Source organism: Argopecten irradians, chromosome 11 (genome assembly GCF_041381155.1).
Source record: "Argopecten irradians isolate NY chromosome 11, Ai_NY, whole genome shotgun sequence".
Classification (NCBI taxonomy): Eukaryota; Metazoa; Mollusca; class Bivalvia; order Pectinida; family Pectinidae; genus Argopecten; species Argopecten irradians.
The window spans coordinates 18,806,417-18,824,007 of record NC_091144.1 but is presented as its reverse complement, the minus strand read 5'-3'; the positions used below and the strand labels follow the sequence as shown (position 1 = coordinate 18,824,007).

General features: G+C 35.4%; 1 protein-coding gene across 1 annotated transcript; it reads left to right on the top strand.

Annotated features, from left to right (window-relative positions):
• The first annotated feature begins 2,314 nt into the window (after positions 1 to 2,314).
• Positions 2,315 to 17,351, top strand: LOC138334909 (ferric-chelate reductase 1-like). Its single transcript, XM_069283746.1, has 15 exons — positions 2,315 to 2,472; positions 4,618 to 4,707; positions 7,068 to 7,211; positions 7,860 to 8,008; positions 9,644 to 9,735; positions 10,114 to 10,207; positions 10,541 to 10,744; positions 11,172 to 11,267; positions 11,592 to 11,757; positions 12,025 to 12,141; positions 12,527 to 12,642; positions 13,276 to 13,362; positions 14,076 to 14,232; positions 16,112 to 16,252; positions 16,561 to 17,351. Exons 2-15 carry the CDS (start codon positions 4,659 to 4,661, stop codon positions 16,677 to 16,679), a joined length of 1,731 nt encoding a protein of 576 aa, XP_069139847.1. The 5' UTR covers positions 2,315 to 2,472; positions 4,618 to 4,658; the 3' UTR covers positions 16,680 to 17,351.
• Positions 17,352 to 17,591: the final 240 nt, after the last annotated feature.

The window sequence follows — 17,591 nt, the reverse complement described above, 5'->3', positions numbered from 1 at the left end:
CATGTCGTAAAAGGCGACTAAATTTAGGATCTTATCTTTTCTCTTCTTCCTAACTGACTTTATTTTTCCTAATGCCTCCCTTGGCACCGCCTCACTTTTGGCCTTGAGTTGAGCGTTCGCCCCTGTGAGGAAGGCTCTGGGTTCTGTCCCCTGGCCGAGACACACCAAAGTCTATAAAAGTGGTATAGTTTCTGCTCCTGCTTAGCGCTCAGCATACAGGGAGTGGGACGACTGGTTCGCCCGTTGTCAGTATAATGTGACCGGGTGGGGTGTGTTGCTTGGTGTCTTCGGCAGCATGCTTCAGTGATATAGCACTATAAAAAGGGCAACAGTTCCACTATACAAGAAGACACAACACGAACATACCGCAGTCTCCCAGTACACTCACCTCGCACAACATACACGCAACACACCGCATACATGGGAGGCCGTCCTAACATGACCATAGCTGTTAATAGGACGTTAATTAATCAAACAAACAAACAAACAAAAGTCATCTTGGTATTCTTGGCAATAGTTATCTTGATTTTCTCAAGAGAACTATCTCCGATATCGTGTCCTCTTGTGATGATTGGTGTGTATTTTGCATCCATACTCTCTGCCAACTGATCTATTCTGTTCGCAAAAGAGGTCAATCTACTTATGACACCAAGCAATACACTGGCAATTTTGTCGGAAGTATAATTATAACTTAAAACAAGGGTGAGTAAGATACCGTTAACACTATAACCGGTGATCTGATTGGTCCTGAGCAAACACGCATGCTTTATATTGTACAGTAACAACAGCGAAGTTATGAAAGTCTGATTTGTCTGACTGTATGTACATTTATATGATCGAAGGGAAACAACTCGTACTCGACTTATATTCACCAATTTAAATTTAATACACGAAAATAAACTCGTTTTATGGTAATAATCCAATTCCATACTTGAATTATTTACCAGCACTTAATTGTAGGGCCCTCTCTGCGATTCTCCGTTGCTATAGTAATGATGTATATGTGTCTTGCAGTATAATTCACTATTACAAGTGAAGGTATTCTTTAAAATACAAACTTTTTGTCCACAGGGAACTGAGAATTAGTTTCAGTTTATATTTGGATTGAATGTATTTTTCTAATTTTCATAGCGCCTATGAATAGCAGAAGCTTTCTACATATCCTGTGGAGCGCGTTAGCGCTCCTCGGAATATATGTAGAGAGCTTCTGCTATTCATAGGCGCTATGAAAATTACAAAAAATACATTCAATCCATATAATTACATTAGAATAATTTATGAAAAAAAATTTGAAAGGTTATTATATTATATTTAAAATTATGAAACGCATATTCGACGAGAAACGAGATAAATGGAACGGCTGGATGACAAAGTCGTTCCACGACGTCGCGTTTTCAAGCTTTGGCGTTCCGGTCGACCTTTTTCTGATTTTTGCAAACGACAATAACGAGAAATATAGTTAAAATAAGATTTGATTAACTTATCACATTAAACCTTAGTTGATTCTATATCAAGGAATAACACATAAAACATTATACAATGTACATTTAACAAAATATTGTGGGGGACTATTTTTTATTGACATAAAACTGGCGTGATGGGTGTGTTGCTTGGTGGCTTCGGCGGCATTCTTCGGTGATATAGCACTATAAAAAGGGTAACAGTTCCACTATACAAGAAGACACAACACGAACATATCGCAGTCTCTTAAAACACGAACCTCGTACTTTACACACGCTACACACTACATACATGGGAGACCGTCCTTACATGACCCTGACTGTTGTAATAGGACGTTAAAATAAACAAATAAACAAACAAAATCCAAAATTGCAAACATTCATACACAATGCACACAAAAGTGCCGTATTTAAACGACCGATGATGTTAATGGAATGTGAAATAAAATCAATCGTTATCACGTCACCCGTCAAAGTGTACACAGGCTAGGAACCTAATACATAATAAGATTGATATTAGCTGTACATAGTGCCCGATACAAGAATTTATCACGTCCCTTTCGACCGTTTAAATTCCGAGTTATTTGACAGAAGTATGATGATAGAAACATAACATCCACATAATAAATCTGCCATTGTTCAAAACTAGACCCAGAATTCGGAATATAATGTTGATGTTATAGTTTGAAACAAGGGGGGTAACTATTTATGTCAGCTGAAAAATCCACATAAAAATTTTCAGATCTTTAGCTATATAGTCCAGTCTGTTGTCCATCTTACTAGCCATCCTTGTTTTAGTGCTATTTATAGGTTACCGCTGCTATATGATGTACATACAAATCAGGCCCAGCTCTGCACAGGTTAGAAGGTTCACGGTAGAACAGGCTACTGAGAGTCCCTGCTTAGATTCCAAAATTACATGTTTACATAAGTACCACAAACCGGCTGGAGGCTACTACGCATCGTAACTAGATCATCACAACATTAATCTTCAACAGCCGATGTGAACATGGTAAGTAATATATCTTAATTAATTATGATGTCTAATAGCATACATCTATATGTTAACTTATCTTCTAATTACAAGTATATTAACTGTACTTTTGTAAACACATACATTACACAAGTTGAGTTATGTGTTTGCTATGATAAAACCAGTAAACGTAACCATGTGGGTGTTACAGCAGGATTTCTGAAATGAACTAGTGTATACAGTCAAAGTGTAAGATTGTACATGTATTAATTAATTGAAACCTCAATAAAATTAATGGAATCTGACTTCATACATTCCGGTAAACCATTGAAATTGGATTGTGCTTGTTAAATTGTAAATATCACGTGATCATGAGGAGGGAAAATGCGCAGAGATGGACTATTAAATACAAAGCGCATACATATGTTCCAGAGTGTAAGTGTACAGCAGGCCCCGCTTGCTTAATGGCTTATAATTAATACACATATGACAAGTAGAGACGTTTTGGTCCCAGTATATAATATAACAATATTAATCTAGATGTCCCACCGTCGATATAAACGATAACCATCATTAGAACTGTTGTATAATCATGTTTAAATGTGTCTAGCTAACACAAAAATGCATCCCATACAAAGTATAGAGCAATGGAATTTTATTATGCAATTGATTATTTTTATTATTTTTATCTTGAATTAAAATAAGAAGGTTTGTTTTCTGAAATATTAGATTACTAAAGGTTCGAGAAGGAACCGTAATGCATGTTTGTTTTATATATTATTCAATACGGAGACCCACGTGTGTTTTCCTCTGTCGGTGTTACGATGCAGAAAGATAAACACCAAAAGCAATAATGAATTAATTAAATTTGAATATCCGTTTTTATATTGAAATCCAAAAATAATTAGTAATTCCATTTTATATGATCTGTCGTTCGTCTTGACAATAATTTGTCGACACATTTGAAATGAAGATCTATGGCGGTGTATATATAAACGATATTGACATAGTTTTACCTGTTCTTTCACCGATCTCACCGCTCGTTGGTTACGCTGAAAGCAATGACAGGTGAAGAATACGTCGTGTCCTTTACAAATATACAGACGTTTCTAGCCACACGTTTCTCGTTGTTGTATGTGATTGATGATACCGCTAACTTGCACTTCATGACCAGCAAACAATAGGTCATCGGTCTTCCATGCATGATGTGTATTTGTATATGTGATAATTATAATCCTTGTCTGGTAAAATGTCTTCTGTTGATTTTAGGAGGGTTTTTCTTTAAACGGCATTATGATACAGGATTTATATATTCCAGTTTTGTTATACACGTGATATGAATTTCGTAGATATGGTCGGTATTGAAACACAATTCAATTGACATCTTATGTGTATCTTCAAACATTGTTTTATTTAACTAATTAACCTGCATGTAAGTCTTACATAGCTCTATTTTGGAATGTGACAGATTTTTCTTCTCGATTTGAATAATTTTGTTATATTATCGATGATGCTATAATTAGATGATTATTTCTAATGTTAAGCTTCGCTATTAAATAGGAACTTAATAATTTATGTCTATTTTAATTTCAACCAATTTTATTGAATAAATCAAAAGGATTGGGCACCAGGCTAGGCCTATATAAGCCCTTTCCTATGGTCATACCGTCATAGTCATATTATTTACCGACATCTATAGACTGAAGAGAAAACACATTTTGAAAAATATGAAAATATGTATTCTGAAAGATAATTAAGTGTTGCATTTCGATTAGCCTAAAAATATTTTATCAGCCCAAGAAGGCAAGAGGTCGTTTCCTATTGGCTGAAACAACGGCTTTATGATTCCAGACAAAACTGTGCATCAATGAATTTGACATTTGGCTCTACTAGATTGAAAAATTAACACAAAGATCTGGGTGTACCTCGTTAATATATTTACGGTTATTCATAGATCACTCAGAATTATGTTATATCTACATTATGTAAAAACATTTAGAAATATATTCTAAATAACCCTAAAGTAAATTTTGAGTTCAATGTATGCATCAATTGCTATCTATTTCCATTTCTATTGATATCGGTGTGATATTCATATATGTTTTATAGATCTCTGTTCTGAATCTTTATATTTCTACTTCTTAAAGTTGTATTAAACTTTTGTATTTATATCCTATTTCACAGATCTATAGATAAATCCTGATATTAAATTCCACCTGACGAACATGTCTCCAGCATGCGTGGCTTGGACCGTAATGGCCCTGATAGGCTTCGGTAAGTCTTTGTTGTTGTCCTGATTCAAGAAGGCATTTCACGTATGAGAATAACCATACATTGATAATCAATATTCTGGCTACGTTGTTGATTCCACATGACGGTAATATACTTAAATCTGTGTTTATTTAGAAAGATAGGATGTCGTGTCTGACTGTTTACGCATATTAAGGTTGATGAAGAAAATTATTGAAAATGAGATTAAGACAAAAATGCCATAAATGGTCAACAGAAAGCGCACCCATCAAGTTCAGAAACTCAACTACAATGAGATTTTAATCTCGCGTCTACGGACATGCATTTATTCGCCATATTACAAAAGTTATATCCTCGTTACAGTTTTATATGTAATATAAAAATGAATAATGATAGGTATACAGCCATTTTTACTTAGTTTAAGTACGGGTGTATTTGCTATATAGATCGGTTCCTCTTAACTTGGTCAGTTTTTCTCTCATACACTGTACCTACACGTGTAATACTGACTGGTATAGGGTAATTCACTCGTGTCGCCTGAGTCTGTATTGCATGGTTACTGGCTGCGATGACGTAGCACTGGACGACGGACGGAAGATTTCTGACCGATGGTCGTCGTCAGAGCTACGATTCCGTCCCATTAACCGTAGTGTTGCAAAACATCCAGCGGTAAAATGTTACATTTCATGTATGTCATTAAATTTTGTAATTAAATTCAAGAATGTCAAACACATTTAACATCAAATGATTATATAATAACCCACCTCCATGTCTTAATTATGTTTTAAGCACTTTTGAATGGCTCACATCTCTGACACGGCTCACTTGGCCGCCATGATGCTTTTCGTTAGAAAGTCTCGCGCTCCAAATATGGCAACTTCGCATGTAATACCATAATGGAATGACCTACAAATTTCTAAAACGAAAGAAATAAAATGTCACATAGTTTTTAATTTGAATTTTAAATATTCTTTTTCGCTAAATTCTAAATGATATTTACATTTGTTCAGTTTCACCGTGTTTATTCTTAGTTTGTTGGCATTTTGAAACTTTTAAACATATTTACCTGTTGAATGTTTCATTTCGTCACGGTTTCCGGTACATCAAATATGGCGGCGTATTTGAACAGAATTATATGTGTCTTGTGTTTGCCTTGGATTTTACCACTAATTGAGTATTAATCATAATTGTCAAAACAATACAGTTACATAAGGATATTACCCGAAAACTACATTTTATTAGTCTCAAAGTGCCCGATACCCTGCCAGGAACGGAGTGGAGGCAGGGTATGATTATTCGTTCTACATGGTTACCCGTGCAATAAGGCCTCCTGACGTCACAGCGTTAACAAAATTACTATTTCTTGGTACAATTTTAACAAAATTTTAGAAACTAAGCTCTGGATTTACTATGAAAGATGCAAACAACGGGAATTGAGGTGAAAATATATTCAATTTTGATATATAAAGAATTGCGCTAGCAGTCGCGTTTTCTTTCGATTTTGTGTGATTAAATTTACAGCCAGTTTCATGTAAGGACGGCCTCTCATGTATGCAGTTTGTAGCGTGTGTGAAGTGCGAGATGCGTGTTTTGGGAGACTGCGGTATGGTCGTGTTGTGTTTTCGTGTATAGTGGAACTCTTGTCCTTTTTATAGTGCTATATCAATGAAGTATGACATCGAAAACCCAAGCAACACACCCTGCCCTGTCACATACTGACAACGGGTGAACCAGTCGTCCTACTCTCTGTATGCTGAACGCTAAGCAGGAGCAGAAACTTCCCGTTTTATAGACTTTGGTATGTCTCGGCCAAGGGAGAGAACCCAGAAACTACCTCACAGGGGCGAGCGTTCAACACAAGGACAAATGTGAGGAAGTGTCAAGGGAAACGTTAGGAAGAACAGTTTCCTTTCGAATTGATTTAAAAATGGCGGGAAATCACAATAATAAAATTGCAATAAAAATAATCCTTCATACGTGGATGTGAAGGATAGTGATATTTAGGGATTTACAACATTTTGGGACTTTCGGGTAGACTATCCCTACCCTTCATATCCACATATGAAAGAGTCTTATATTACTGTATGCATTAATTTACGTGTACACTTATTATATCATATTACTTTATGTAACTTTTAAGGTTATAATTACAATTAAAATTAAATAAGGATTTTAAGGATTGTTTGTTTTTTCAATGAAGGCTGAAATCTTTAAGATCATTATCCCGACATTTAAATATTTTAGTCTACGGTGTAACAAACAACGAATTCACATACTCAAATCAAGTATCACGATTTATTTCTACATGCACGTTACGTTACACTGCATTATTAATAAGCGATATCTATAAATTCCTACATTCCATTTCATTATCATTTTTGCAGTCGATGGGTTCGGTGGCGGCGCACCGATGGGGTCCTGTCTCACTTTCTTCCCAAAACATGACCATGTCGATAAGCAGGTCTGTCCCTCACCGTATTGGATAGAGCTGTCAGTGCCATCTTTCAGACCTTCACAGGAAATAAACGGTAAAGTATATTTACGGACACATGTTATGGTATCTATAACATTGGATATCTTTGGCTCCTATGCTGGTCTCGGATAAGTTTTCTGGGTGAATTTTGAATATAGGGAATATTCTTTACTTTATGATGACGATGGGTTTTCTGGTACACTATGCTGTTCGTAAATCAAAACATCGATCCAAAACCGTGTCCTGAACACTATAGACAGCAACCTTTTACAGCACGTACAGGGATACAGATTTCTCTTACCCCGGACAGGGATACTCGCAATTTTGCCGGTGCGAGATTTTCTATCTCACCCTAGAGTAAAGACAAGCTACATAAGATTTTTGCACGTGTTCACATAGGGTAAGAGACAAATAATTATTCACCCTCTTTGGGGTGAGACATGAAATCTCAGCCCTTGAAATAAGATTCTTACTTTAAAATCTTACCCCTCGAGTTGAAGCCGAGTGTAAGACAGCTTAAAAATCTTACCCCTCGGGTTGAGATTCTTCTGTCCCACCCAAAGGATTCAATTAATCTTTACATGGCATTGTTTTTATTAAGCTTTGTCATTGTAAATAAATAAATATTGAGGTAATATTATAATAATATTGACATTGCGTTATGCATTGTATATATGGTGATATTTTCATTCCACCTTGACAGTAACTCTCACGGCGCCGAAGGGACAAACCTTTATCGGATATATGCTTAATGTACATCGACAATCTGGCGACACTGAGGAGATACTCGGCAGCTTTACACATTACCCTGTGGAAAGTACAAAGGCATTACCTTGTTTAGGAGGAAAGCAGGTACTTGTTTTTAGATTTTAAAATATAAGCTGCAAACTGCGATGCTTTATGATATTTAAAACAAGGACAGAAAGCCGCACGGGATTCGCGATACTGTATATTGCTTATCAAACGAGGTGCAATGAAAGATTAGACACCCTAATTTTCCATCGAAAATCTAGGCTGATTTATAAAAATCTTCACTGATCATATTTGTAAACGCACCAATAATTTTTAAAAGTTACATTATAGTAATGTGATAGAAATGCAAGTTTTCCTGGTCTAGATTGTAATAAAAAGATTCGGCGATAATATAAATACATGTATCAAACAAGTGAACCTTTTGACTTCCAATGTCAAAAAATTAGAGCTGTAACTATACACTGATGTCTCGATACGATATGTATCGTGTTTTTTGGTCGCGATGCAACACTTTACGAAACGATATACTTATCTCTACAAATAAACTACAATCTTTCTGTTTGCTATGTTCAATCAAAATATAACATTGTATATTCATTCAAACACAAATGTAAAAAATGAAACTTATATAATTTTAAAACTAACAAATGTATGTATTATAAAACTATAATCAAGATACTTTCTATGAAAAGTTTTTTAAACTGATATATCATTTCTTATTATTTCTTATTAAAATTGTTATTGAAATTGTACTGTCATTTGAATGTATCGTATCGAAAACAAGATGGATGTATCGCGACATTGCATTTTTAAGAAACGTGTATCGAAGGTAACATCGGAACTGTAGGGTAATTTTTCTAAGAAAAAATAAAACATAAAATATATCTATATATCTATCAGTCACCTGTATGTTGTTTCCTTGTCAGTCATAGAATGAGTAATGTTAAAATTGAATTTCACTGAAAAAAGAGCGACATCGGTCAATTTTCCGTGAATTATAGGGATCAACCAACTAAATAAAAAAAGACCTTCGAAATGGCCCCTGTGTATACAAGATTGAGGCTTATTATGAATTTCAAAAGTAAAAATGTTTTCTGACAGGTAATTATTCCTAGATAACCATGATATCAATTTGGAAATTCATATTGAGATTTTGGTTCAAAATATCAATTTTGATAATGAATAGGTAAAAACATAAGAATTTCAGGATTTTTTAGTGCAAAATGCGCCTGATTTCAATAAAGCTACCCTGGTGGGAGTTTGAGTAGAAGGACCCAAACTTTTTTTTCTATCTAGTGTTATATGAGAACCTAGACTTTAATTATAGAACACAATACCTAACTAATATTTCTTTGTTTTAATAATACAGTACAAAACTTTAACAAAGTTTAACACTGTGGTCTATGTAAAATTATTTAGTTGGTTGCTCTCTTTAAAGCATTTTATGCTTCTGGTACGTACTTAGTTAATGTTTATTACATTTCGAGTTCATATTATATCTTTTTAGCACGATGCCCTAGAATATTCTGGTGTACAGTATATCTTTACCAAACCGACAATTTTCACAAATGAATAACGACCTCTCAAAGGAATGCATTTTATGATTGAACGTTGAATCTGACACGCACTTATATTCAAACAAAAGTAGGATACGATATTGAAAAACTAGCATTTGCAATTGGTTTAAGAGTTGTAGCGGTGACAATCGATGTTCAACTGTCGTGTTTACTTCAGAACATGATAACCCACAAAGATAACAGACATCATCAGGCGTTAACTGTTACGTGGAAGGCCCCAGCAGATGAAGTTGGAAATATCACATTTAGGTAATTGATTGATATTAATTGCCTTCTTTTCTTTAATATCTTAAATGTTCCTATTTTTAATTAGACCATTGTTCTAGTAGTCAAAAGACACATAGGATGGTTAACAAATTATTATTAATCTTCATCATATTTGTATTTATTTCATATTAGTTTTATGCTTGTTAAAATTGTAGCTCCAATTATAATGATATAAAAGCAATGTCTTTTCAAAACCAAATGCGATAGAATTGAGAAAGAAAATTATGAGTCACAAGTCACAATTGATATTAATGATAGGCATTATTCTTCATTGGTTTAATTTCATTATCAAATAAATCCGTTTATTCAAACATTCACAGTCCCATAAACTTATGTAATAAAAACATTTTTTGAATTTAGGGCAACCTTTGTGAAATCCTTTCGGGTATTTTGGGCGGATGTAACGGTAGATCTACGCTCACAAACCAATGTCTCACAGACAGTTATCAATAAGGTAAATATTTATATTTTAATGGTTTTTAGACTATTTAACAATTTTCGACAAAAACCAAACTATGCATTACATACTAAATACTAAAGAAAAAATAGATGAAATATTTACGTTTATCATTATATTATTATTTTTTCCATTGTCCTTCTTTCAATCTTGTCGGTTTAAGTTTTTTTTATAAAAGATGTATAATGTATGTAATTACATCAGTTTGTACAACCTTTTAATTTTTTTAAATGTATACTGGATCCTTATGATACGTTATTATTACTTAAAAGTCGTTTTAAGTCAGCTTTACTAAAAATTATAATTATTCCATTCTCGTTGTTATTTCAGGTGTTGTCTAACAAAGTGACTGTTAACTATGACGACTGTGGGAAGACAATGGGGTGCCTCCTCTATCCGAAATACTGTAGTGGGGAGGACTGTGATGTAGGACTAACATACACGATGTCGGACACACATGCTACATTTACCTTCTGGGCACGGACCAAAATCCAAAGTTACGCTGCTGTTGGATTCTCGGACGACAGGCTTATGGTAAGTGAGTTATCATCAGTTATTTGTAAATAATGATACAGGGTCTCGCGGTCGATTAATGGTTAAGGTATTGTTATAAGTAGTATACGACCTAGTACCACCACCACTCCACCTTCTGATGTTCGGGGTTTATTTCCAAGCTAAGATACTGGCCGTAGCCTAGTATGGTTTGTCAGGGTAAAACAATCTTCTACTGTGTATGGGACACAAAAATAAAATTTTGATAAATACACCACACGCAAAACATTGAAAAACTACTCGTTATGCTCACAGAATGTTTGTTCAATATCAATATTAATGTTTGTTCAATATCAATATTAATGTTTGTTCAATATCAATATTTCAGATATTAGGTTACGATATAGTATATGTATGTAGACCTTCTCTAAACATATGGATATCAAATTCGAATCGTTTTATGTTTCAGGGCAAGGATGAGACCATATCATGTACATATGATGGTAATATTGCGACGTTCCAACATGGAAACAACCCTCAATTACACAATCAGCGCCAGTACAAGGTAAACTGACTAGCAATAAATATGTTTCAACCACATGTTATGATTCTTACCACTGATTCGTTTGTCGTGCGTTATGAGTCTCAGTAATATTTTTTATGCGATGGTTCCTCTAATTAATGTGATATTTCTATTAGATGTTAACCTTCAATGAAATAAGCATCATAAGCTTCGACTTCCAGTGAAACTGACATGAAAATTAAAATGCAATCATATGCTATGCATAGATTGTCAAACTAATAACTGTTTTATCCAACACCAGCGATGCTCGTTATCAACTAGCATAGACGCTTGGTAAATATTGATTTATATTATTTTACGTTCTAGAGAGACCAACTCAGTAATATGGCCAGCACTTACGAGGACGGGAAATTATTTTGTACTTTTACTCGTCCACACGTCATGAATGTCACCGAGTATAGTTCAAAGGTCACAACCTATGACCTTAATAACCCCTACTACATTATGATCGCTTGGGGTCATATATATGAAGGTACGAATAGATAACAGGATTTTTTTGAAAATGTTTAATGGTTGTTTCTTAACCATCGTTTAATCCCCAGCTTGTCTTATAATGTATACCATATGAACAGAACGACTGATATCGCCATCAAAATATTACTTAACAAAGCATCGCAAGAGAAATGAATACCTAGTTCATGTTTATTTCATATACATTTGCAAATTTATATGTTTTTGAAAGTGAGTTCTTACTATATTTAATGGCATGTAATCGAATTAATGTAAATACCTACTGTAGGCACTGATGTTATGGGAAAACACACCGAGCTGCCGGTGACGTCACTGGACCCCATAACTCTGACCAAATATGTCGTTCATAGAGGGGAAGCATTACCACTGCTAACTCAGATACACGGTTAGTATTCAATACCTGGTGGTAATATCAATACATTCAGTTTACAACAATGGTAAATATAGAGTGAATAGATATGGTAAGTGGATTCTTATTCATAATGACCACGAACTGCAAAAAACAATAAATAGGCGACTGTGAAGATATTGTTTCGAAAATAGTATAAATGATATCTAGGTATCGCCTAAGGTGGTGTGTGTTGTTGGTGTCTGGCTACATGCTTCAGAGGAAATTCCATTATAAAAAAGGGCAAAAGTTTTCACCATTGCAAACACACCCAACACGAATATTCAGCAGCCTCCCAAAACATACAGACATTCAAACTATTAATAAATTATTTAAAGTTATAATGTAGTAATATGCATATATATATGACTTCTTGTTACAGGTATTCTGATGTTGATAGGATGGATCCTGTTTGGTGGTTTAACAACTGTAATAGCACGATATTACAAACCAATATTTCCAGGAAAGAACGTTTGCGGCACTTCAGTTTGGTTTCAGGTAGAGACATAAAACTATAGCATATTTAATATAAAAATGCATTTATATTCGTCGTACATTTAAACCAATAGTTAGAAGAGTGAATCGAAAACCATTCTAACATTAGCTAATTGTTTATTTTTAATTATCAAAACTCGTGATTTCCACTTCTGGCTCTTATGTCTCATTGTATCTTTTGCACGAACTTGACCTCGCTGAAGCAGAGGTTGAATTTAAGGTTTTATAAAATAGCTTATTTAGAAATGTACATATGAATTTTGTTTTTATGTTGCTGGTATGTGTAAAAATAGTAAATTCAATTGACAAGCCTGCTTTATATTGTACTACTGTAATAAATACTTCCTTTTGATTCAATTTCAATTTATACCCTATAAATATATAACTGAAATTCAATTTTTTCACGACTAATCAATTTGGAGATTTCTATGATTTCAAAACAAGGTAGAGAAGGTTAACATTCATGGAATGGAGATTCCTTTCATATACGGTATAATATTAATTATTAATAATATTAATAATATAAATATTAATAAAATAAACTTTCGCGAATTAACTGATCGCGAAAGTATATCGCACGCGAAAGAAAGTTGGTTTACAGTATAACAACCCTATTAACGCTACATTTGATTACAGTTACACAGAGCAGCGGCCATTTCAACAGGACTATTTACTGCAGTATCATTCGTCATTATCTTCGTCAAAGTTTATGGACTAACAAACGTATGTAGGATGCACAGTTGGAAAAAAATAGCACAATAAAAAATATTCTAACCAGTGTATTGAATTACATATCTTTATATATGGAGTGTTTTAAAGAATATTTACAAGTTTTAGCCACTGTATTAAGTTTGTGTCTGTTGTTAGTGTAAAGGGAGCGGGTCGGTGTGGTTTGTACAAAGTGCTAATTACAGCCTCTGTTCATTAACGGAACATGCTATTTTGGATATGTCGGTAGAGCCGTAGTTATTCACACCGGAGACCCGGGTTCGATTCCTGGCCGGAGCGCTCGACAGGAATGTGTATTTTCCCTGGTTTTTTCTACAGTAGTATTATTAGTTTTGTGGGGTGTACTTGTTCGGTGTCTTTGGCGGCAAAGTGAGATAACACCATAAAACGGAAAGATTTCACAATGGCAAAGGGACACAACACGAACATACCATCGCCTTCCAAAAGCACACACGCAGCATATGGCATTCATGGGCGGGAGGCCGTCCTTAAATGACCCTTGCTGTCAATAGGACGTTGATATAAACAAACAGACAACCAATCAAAAATATATGAATTTCTATTATGATATTGCTGTAAGAGGAGATCAACTAGTTTTGCTAAATGAAGCATTAGCGGTAGATGGGATAGCCCATACATCTTCCTTCCTACTGTTGAAATCCTTCTGTATCATCTACATGACCATGTGATTTACTTTCGTTTCCTAGGATACAGAACTCCATGGCTGGCTTGGTATAGCTGTTATGTCCGGCGTATCTCTCCAAATGTTTGGTGGTTTGGTACGGCCGGGTCAGACTAGTCCGTATAGGAACATCTTCAACTGGGTCCACTGGTTCCTTGGGAAAGGAATATTTCTGGTTGCAGGTAAATATTTGATTTTATTATACCTCAAGTGAGAATCCTGCATCCTGATTGGTCGAGAGATATTTGGTATTTTACACTATCACACGGCCGGTGAGCTTATGTCATGGCGCGGCGTCCGTCGTCCGTCGTCCGTCGTCCGTCCGTCGTCCGTCCGTCGTCCGTCCGTCAACATTTCCTTTAAATCGCTACTAGTCATAGAGTTCTGCATGGATTGTAACCAAATTTGGCCACAAACATCCTTGGGGGAAGGGGAACAGAACTTGTATAAAGTTTGGCTTTGACCCCCCGAGGGCAGGCGGGGCGGGGCCCAATAGGGTATATAGAGGTAAATCCTATAAATCGCTACTTGTTCTAGAGTTCTGCATGGATTGTAACCAAATTTGGCCACAAACATCCTTGGGGGTAGGGGAACAGAACTTGTATAAAGTTAGGCTCTGACCCCCGGGGGCATGAGGGGCGGGGCCCAATAGGGGAAATAGAGGTAAATCCTTTAAATCGCTACTTGTCCTAGAGTTCTGCATGGATTGTAACCAAATTTGGCCACAAACCTCCTTGGGGGAAGGGGAACAGAACTTGTATAAAGTTAGGCTCTGACCCCCCGGGGGCAGGAGGGGCGGGGCCCAATAGGGGAAATAGAGGTAAATCCTATAAATCGCTACTTGTCCTAGAGTTCTGCATGGATTGTAATCAAATTTGGCCACAAACATCCCTGGGGGAAGGGGAACAGAACTTGTATAAAGTTTGGCTCTGACCCCCTGGGGGCAGGAGGGGCGGGGCCCAATAGGGGAAATAGAGGTAAATCCTATAAATCGCTACTTGTCCTAGAGTTCTGCATGGATTGTGGCCAAATTTGGCCACAAACATCCTTGGGGGAAGGGGAACAGAACTTCTATAAATGTTGGCTCTGACCCCCCGGGGGCAGGAGGGGTGGAGCCCAATAGGGGAAATAGAGGTAAATCCTATAAATCGCTACCTGTCCTAGAGTTCTGCATGGATTGTGACCAAATTTGGCCACAAACATCCATGGGGGAAGGGGAACAGAACTTCTATAAATGTTGGCTCTGACACCCCGGGGGCAGGATGGGTAGGGCCCAGTAGGTGAATTAGAGGTAAATATTCGAATTCCTTCAGAAAAGAAACAATGAACCTGTATTTAGAACATTACTTGGCATTACAAACCAGGTGAGCGATACAGGCCCTCTGGGCCTCTTGTTGTTTTTGAAGCGACGCTTTAAAATTTATCTGGAGCTATTTAGTAATAGTTTTGCCAAATTAGTCTGTTTATCATTTTTTTCGAAAGCGCTATATGATGGTTTTAATGAACCCGTCGGTGATTAGGTGAACGGAAGATATGCGATTTCAAGCGTCTTCGTGACGTCGAAACCAAATTTCATTGAAATTTACAAAAACGTTCAGATTTTAACAAATGCAGGAGACGAGACAACAAAATTTTTCACTAAATGCTTATTGTGAGTATTTTTTGTTATGATGCAATGATAATAAGCGTTACTGAGTAGAAGCTGATATGTTATTCTACTGCCGACGGTGACTGTTCCACTTTTGCTAAAATCAGTTAAAATGTTTCAATAGATTCCAAATATTTCAAAACTAGATTTGTTTCTAGACTTTTGGTATAATAAAATAAATACTACCTGCATTAGAGGTTGACAGTGCCTAGTGTCACTGTCACCCTCTTATGCATGTAGTATTTATATAATACACCTGTAAGCTGGGAATTAGGAGACGTTAGAATTAAAATGCATTTTATATGTGATAGTCGCAAACAGCCTCAAGGAATCATATTTTACCAATAGTATTTTTGCTCGAGCATTCGCTGCTACTAACAGATATATCATTTTAAATCACTTCTTATTTTCAGTTGTTTCATGTTTTGTCCTCTTTAACACCGGGTTCTTACCCCGGATTCAGGAGAAGTTTGGTAATATTATGACAGCATTGTGGATTGGTCTTCAAGTCATATGGGAAGTCATTTTTGAAATTTTCAAACGCAGACGTTTTGGTACGTAAATATGTTTTGGTTCTTACGTTATTTATTTGAAGTAATTATATTATTAAAATAGACATTTTAAAGTATTGGTATGAACTAGAATTATAAACACTCTTTCCATTCATTATCATTATTTTTTAATTGAACCGTATGTTCCAGTAACAAAGCTATGTACACATAGAAGAGTTTTTGAAAAGCATTTATTATAAAGCCTCGACGAGTTTCTTTGTATCTGTGTTTTATGTGTGTTTTATCATTTGCTATTATTTGCATACTTATCATTTTTGGTTTCAATTAAAAATTATTTATTCTATTTGCAGGAGAGGACAACAAAATAAACGAGACAACACAAACAACGCCTAATATTCTATTGGTATTTTATGTCTTGACTCTACTGGCGTTGGCTGTCTTGGCGTCATTATCCGTTTTCTTTTTCTGAAGCCATACTCAGCAATCTAAGTACATTTTATCACCTTTCAAACCAAACAGTTCTTTCTCCGACCTTTTTACTCGGTACGGCGCTTTTCAACATTGCATATTTTATATACTTGAAGCACAATGATAATAGCATGTTTCTGTACTGTCTCGTAATGGACTCTTAGCATCAAAATATAAGTCGTGTCTGAAATAGCTGGACAGTTTCATGATTCGAGATGTGAAAGCTATCTGAGCTATAAGTTACGAATTCAATTTCTAGCGCGGTTCTATTCCAAATAGAAATACGTTTGGGATTTGTGAAATCCTTTGAATTGTGACAGGAAGATCAATGGATGATGTGCTGAATTCTGTATCGCCATAGATGCTATTCAATATGTTAAGTTACAAGTGAAACTATGAATGAGGAAACTATCCAATGTGTAATCAACGACATTGTTCGCATATACATGTATGGTCCTATATTAAGTTTCAGCGAACTTAAATGTTTTCATCTATAATATTGCCTGATGATGTATGATGTAGAATAAGGATAAATGTATCCAGCAAAGGCATTTCCAGTGTACTGGTCATGATAGTTACTAACCATGGTAACAATAGTTATTTTAGTTTAAAAACTTATCATAAATATATCTTTTATATAATTATTTATGCTTAATAAAATGTCAATACAGTTTCCTCGACACAGTTGACTTATTGCATAAAACATTTACCTTTACATATGTTGACAGTGATTATCATCAATTTCGAAAGAAGGATATGTAATTCAACAGACAGCTCTTTGTGTGACATTTTCCAAAAAATAGTTGTTACACCTTATATTCTGCGCCAATTGATTTCGGCAAAGGTCAATTAAAAATTAACTTGCTCGTTCTACTTCATTCCAGTGTATTTGATGAGTTAAGGCAAATCAAAA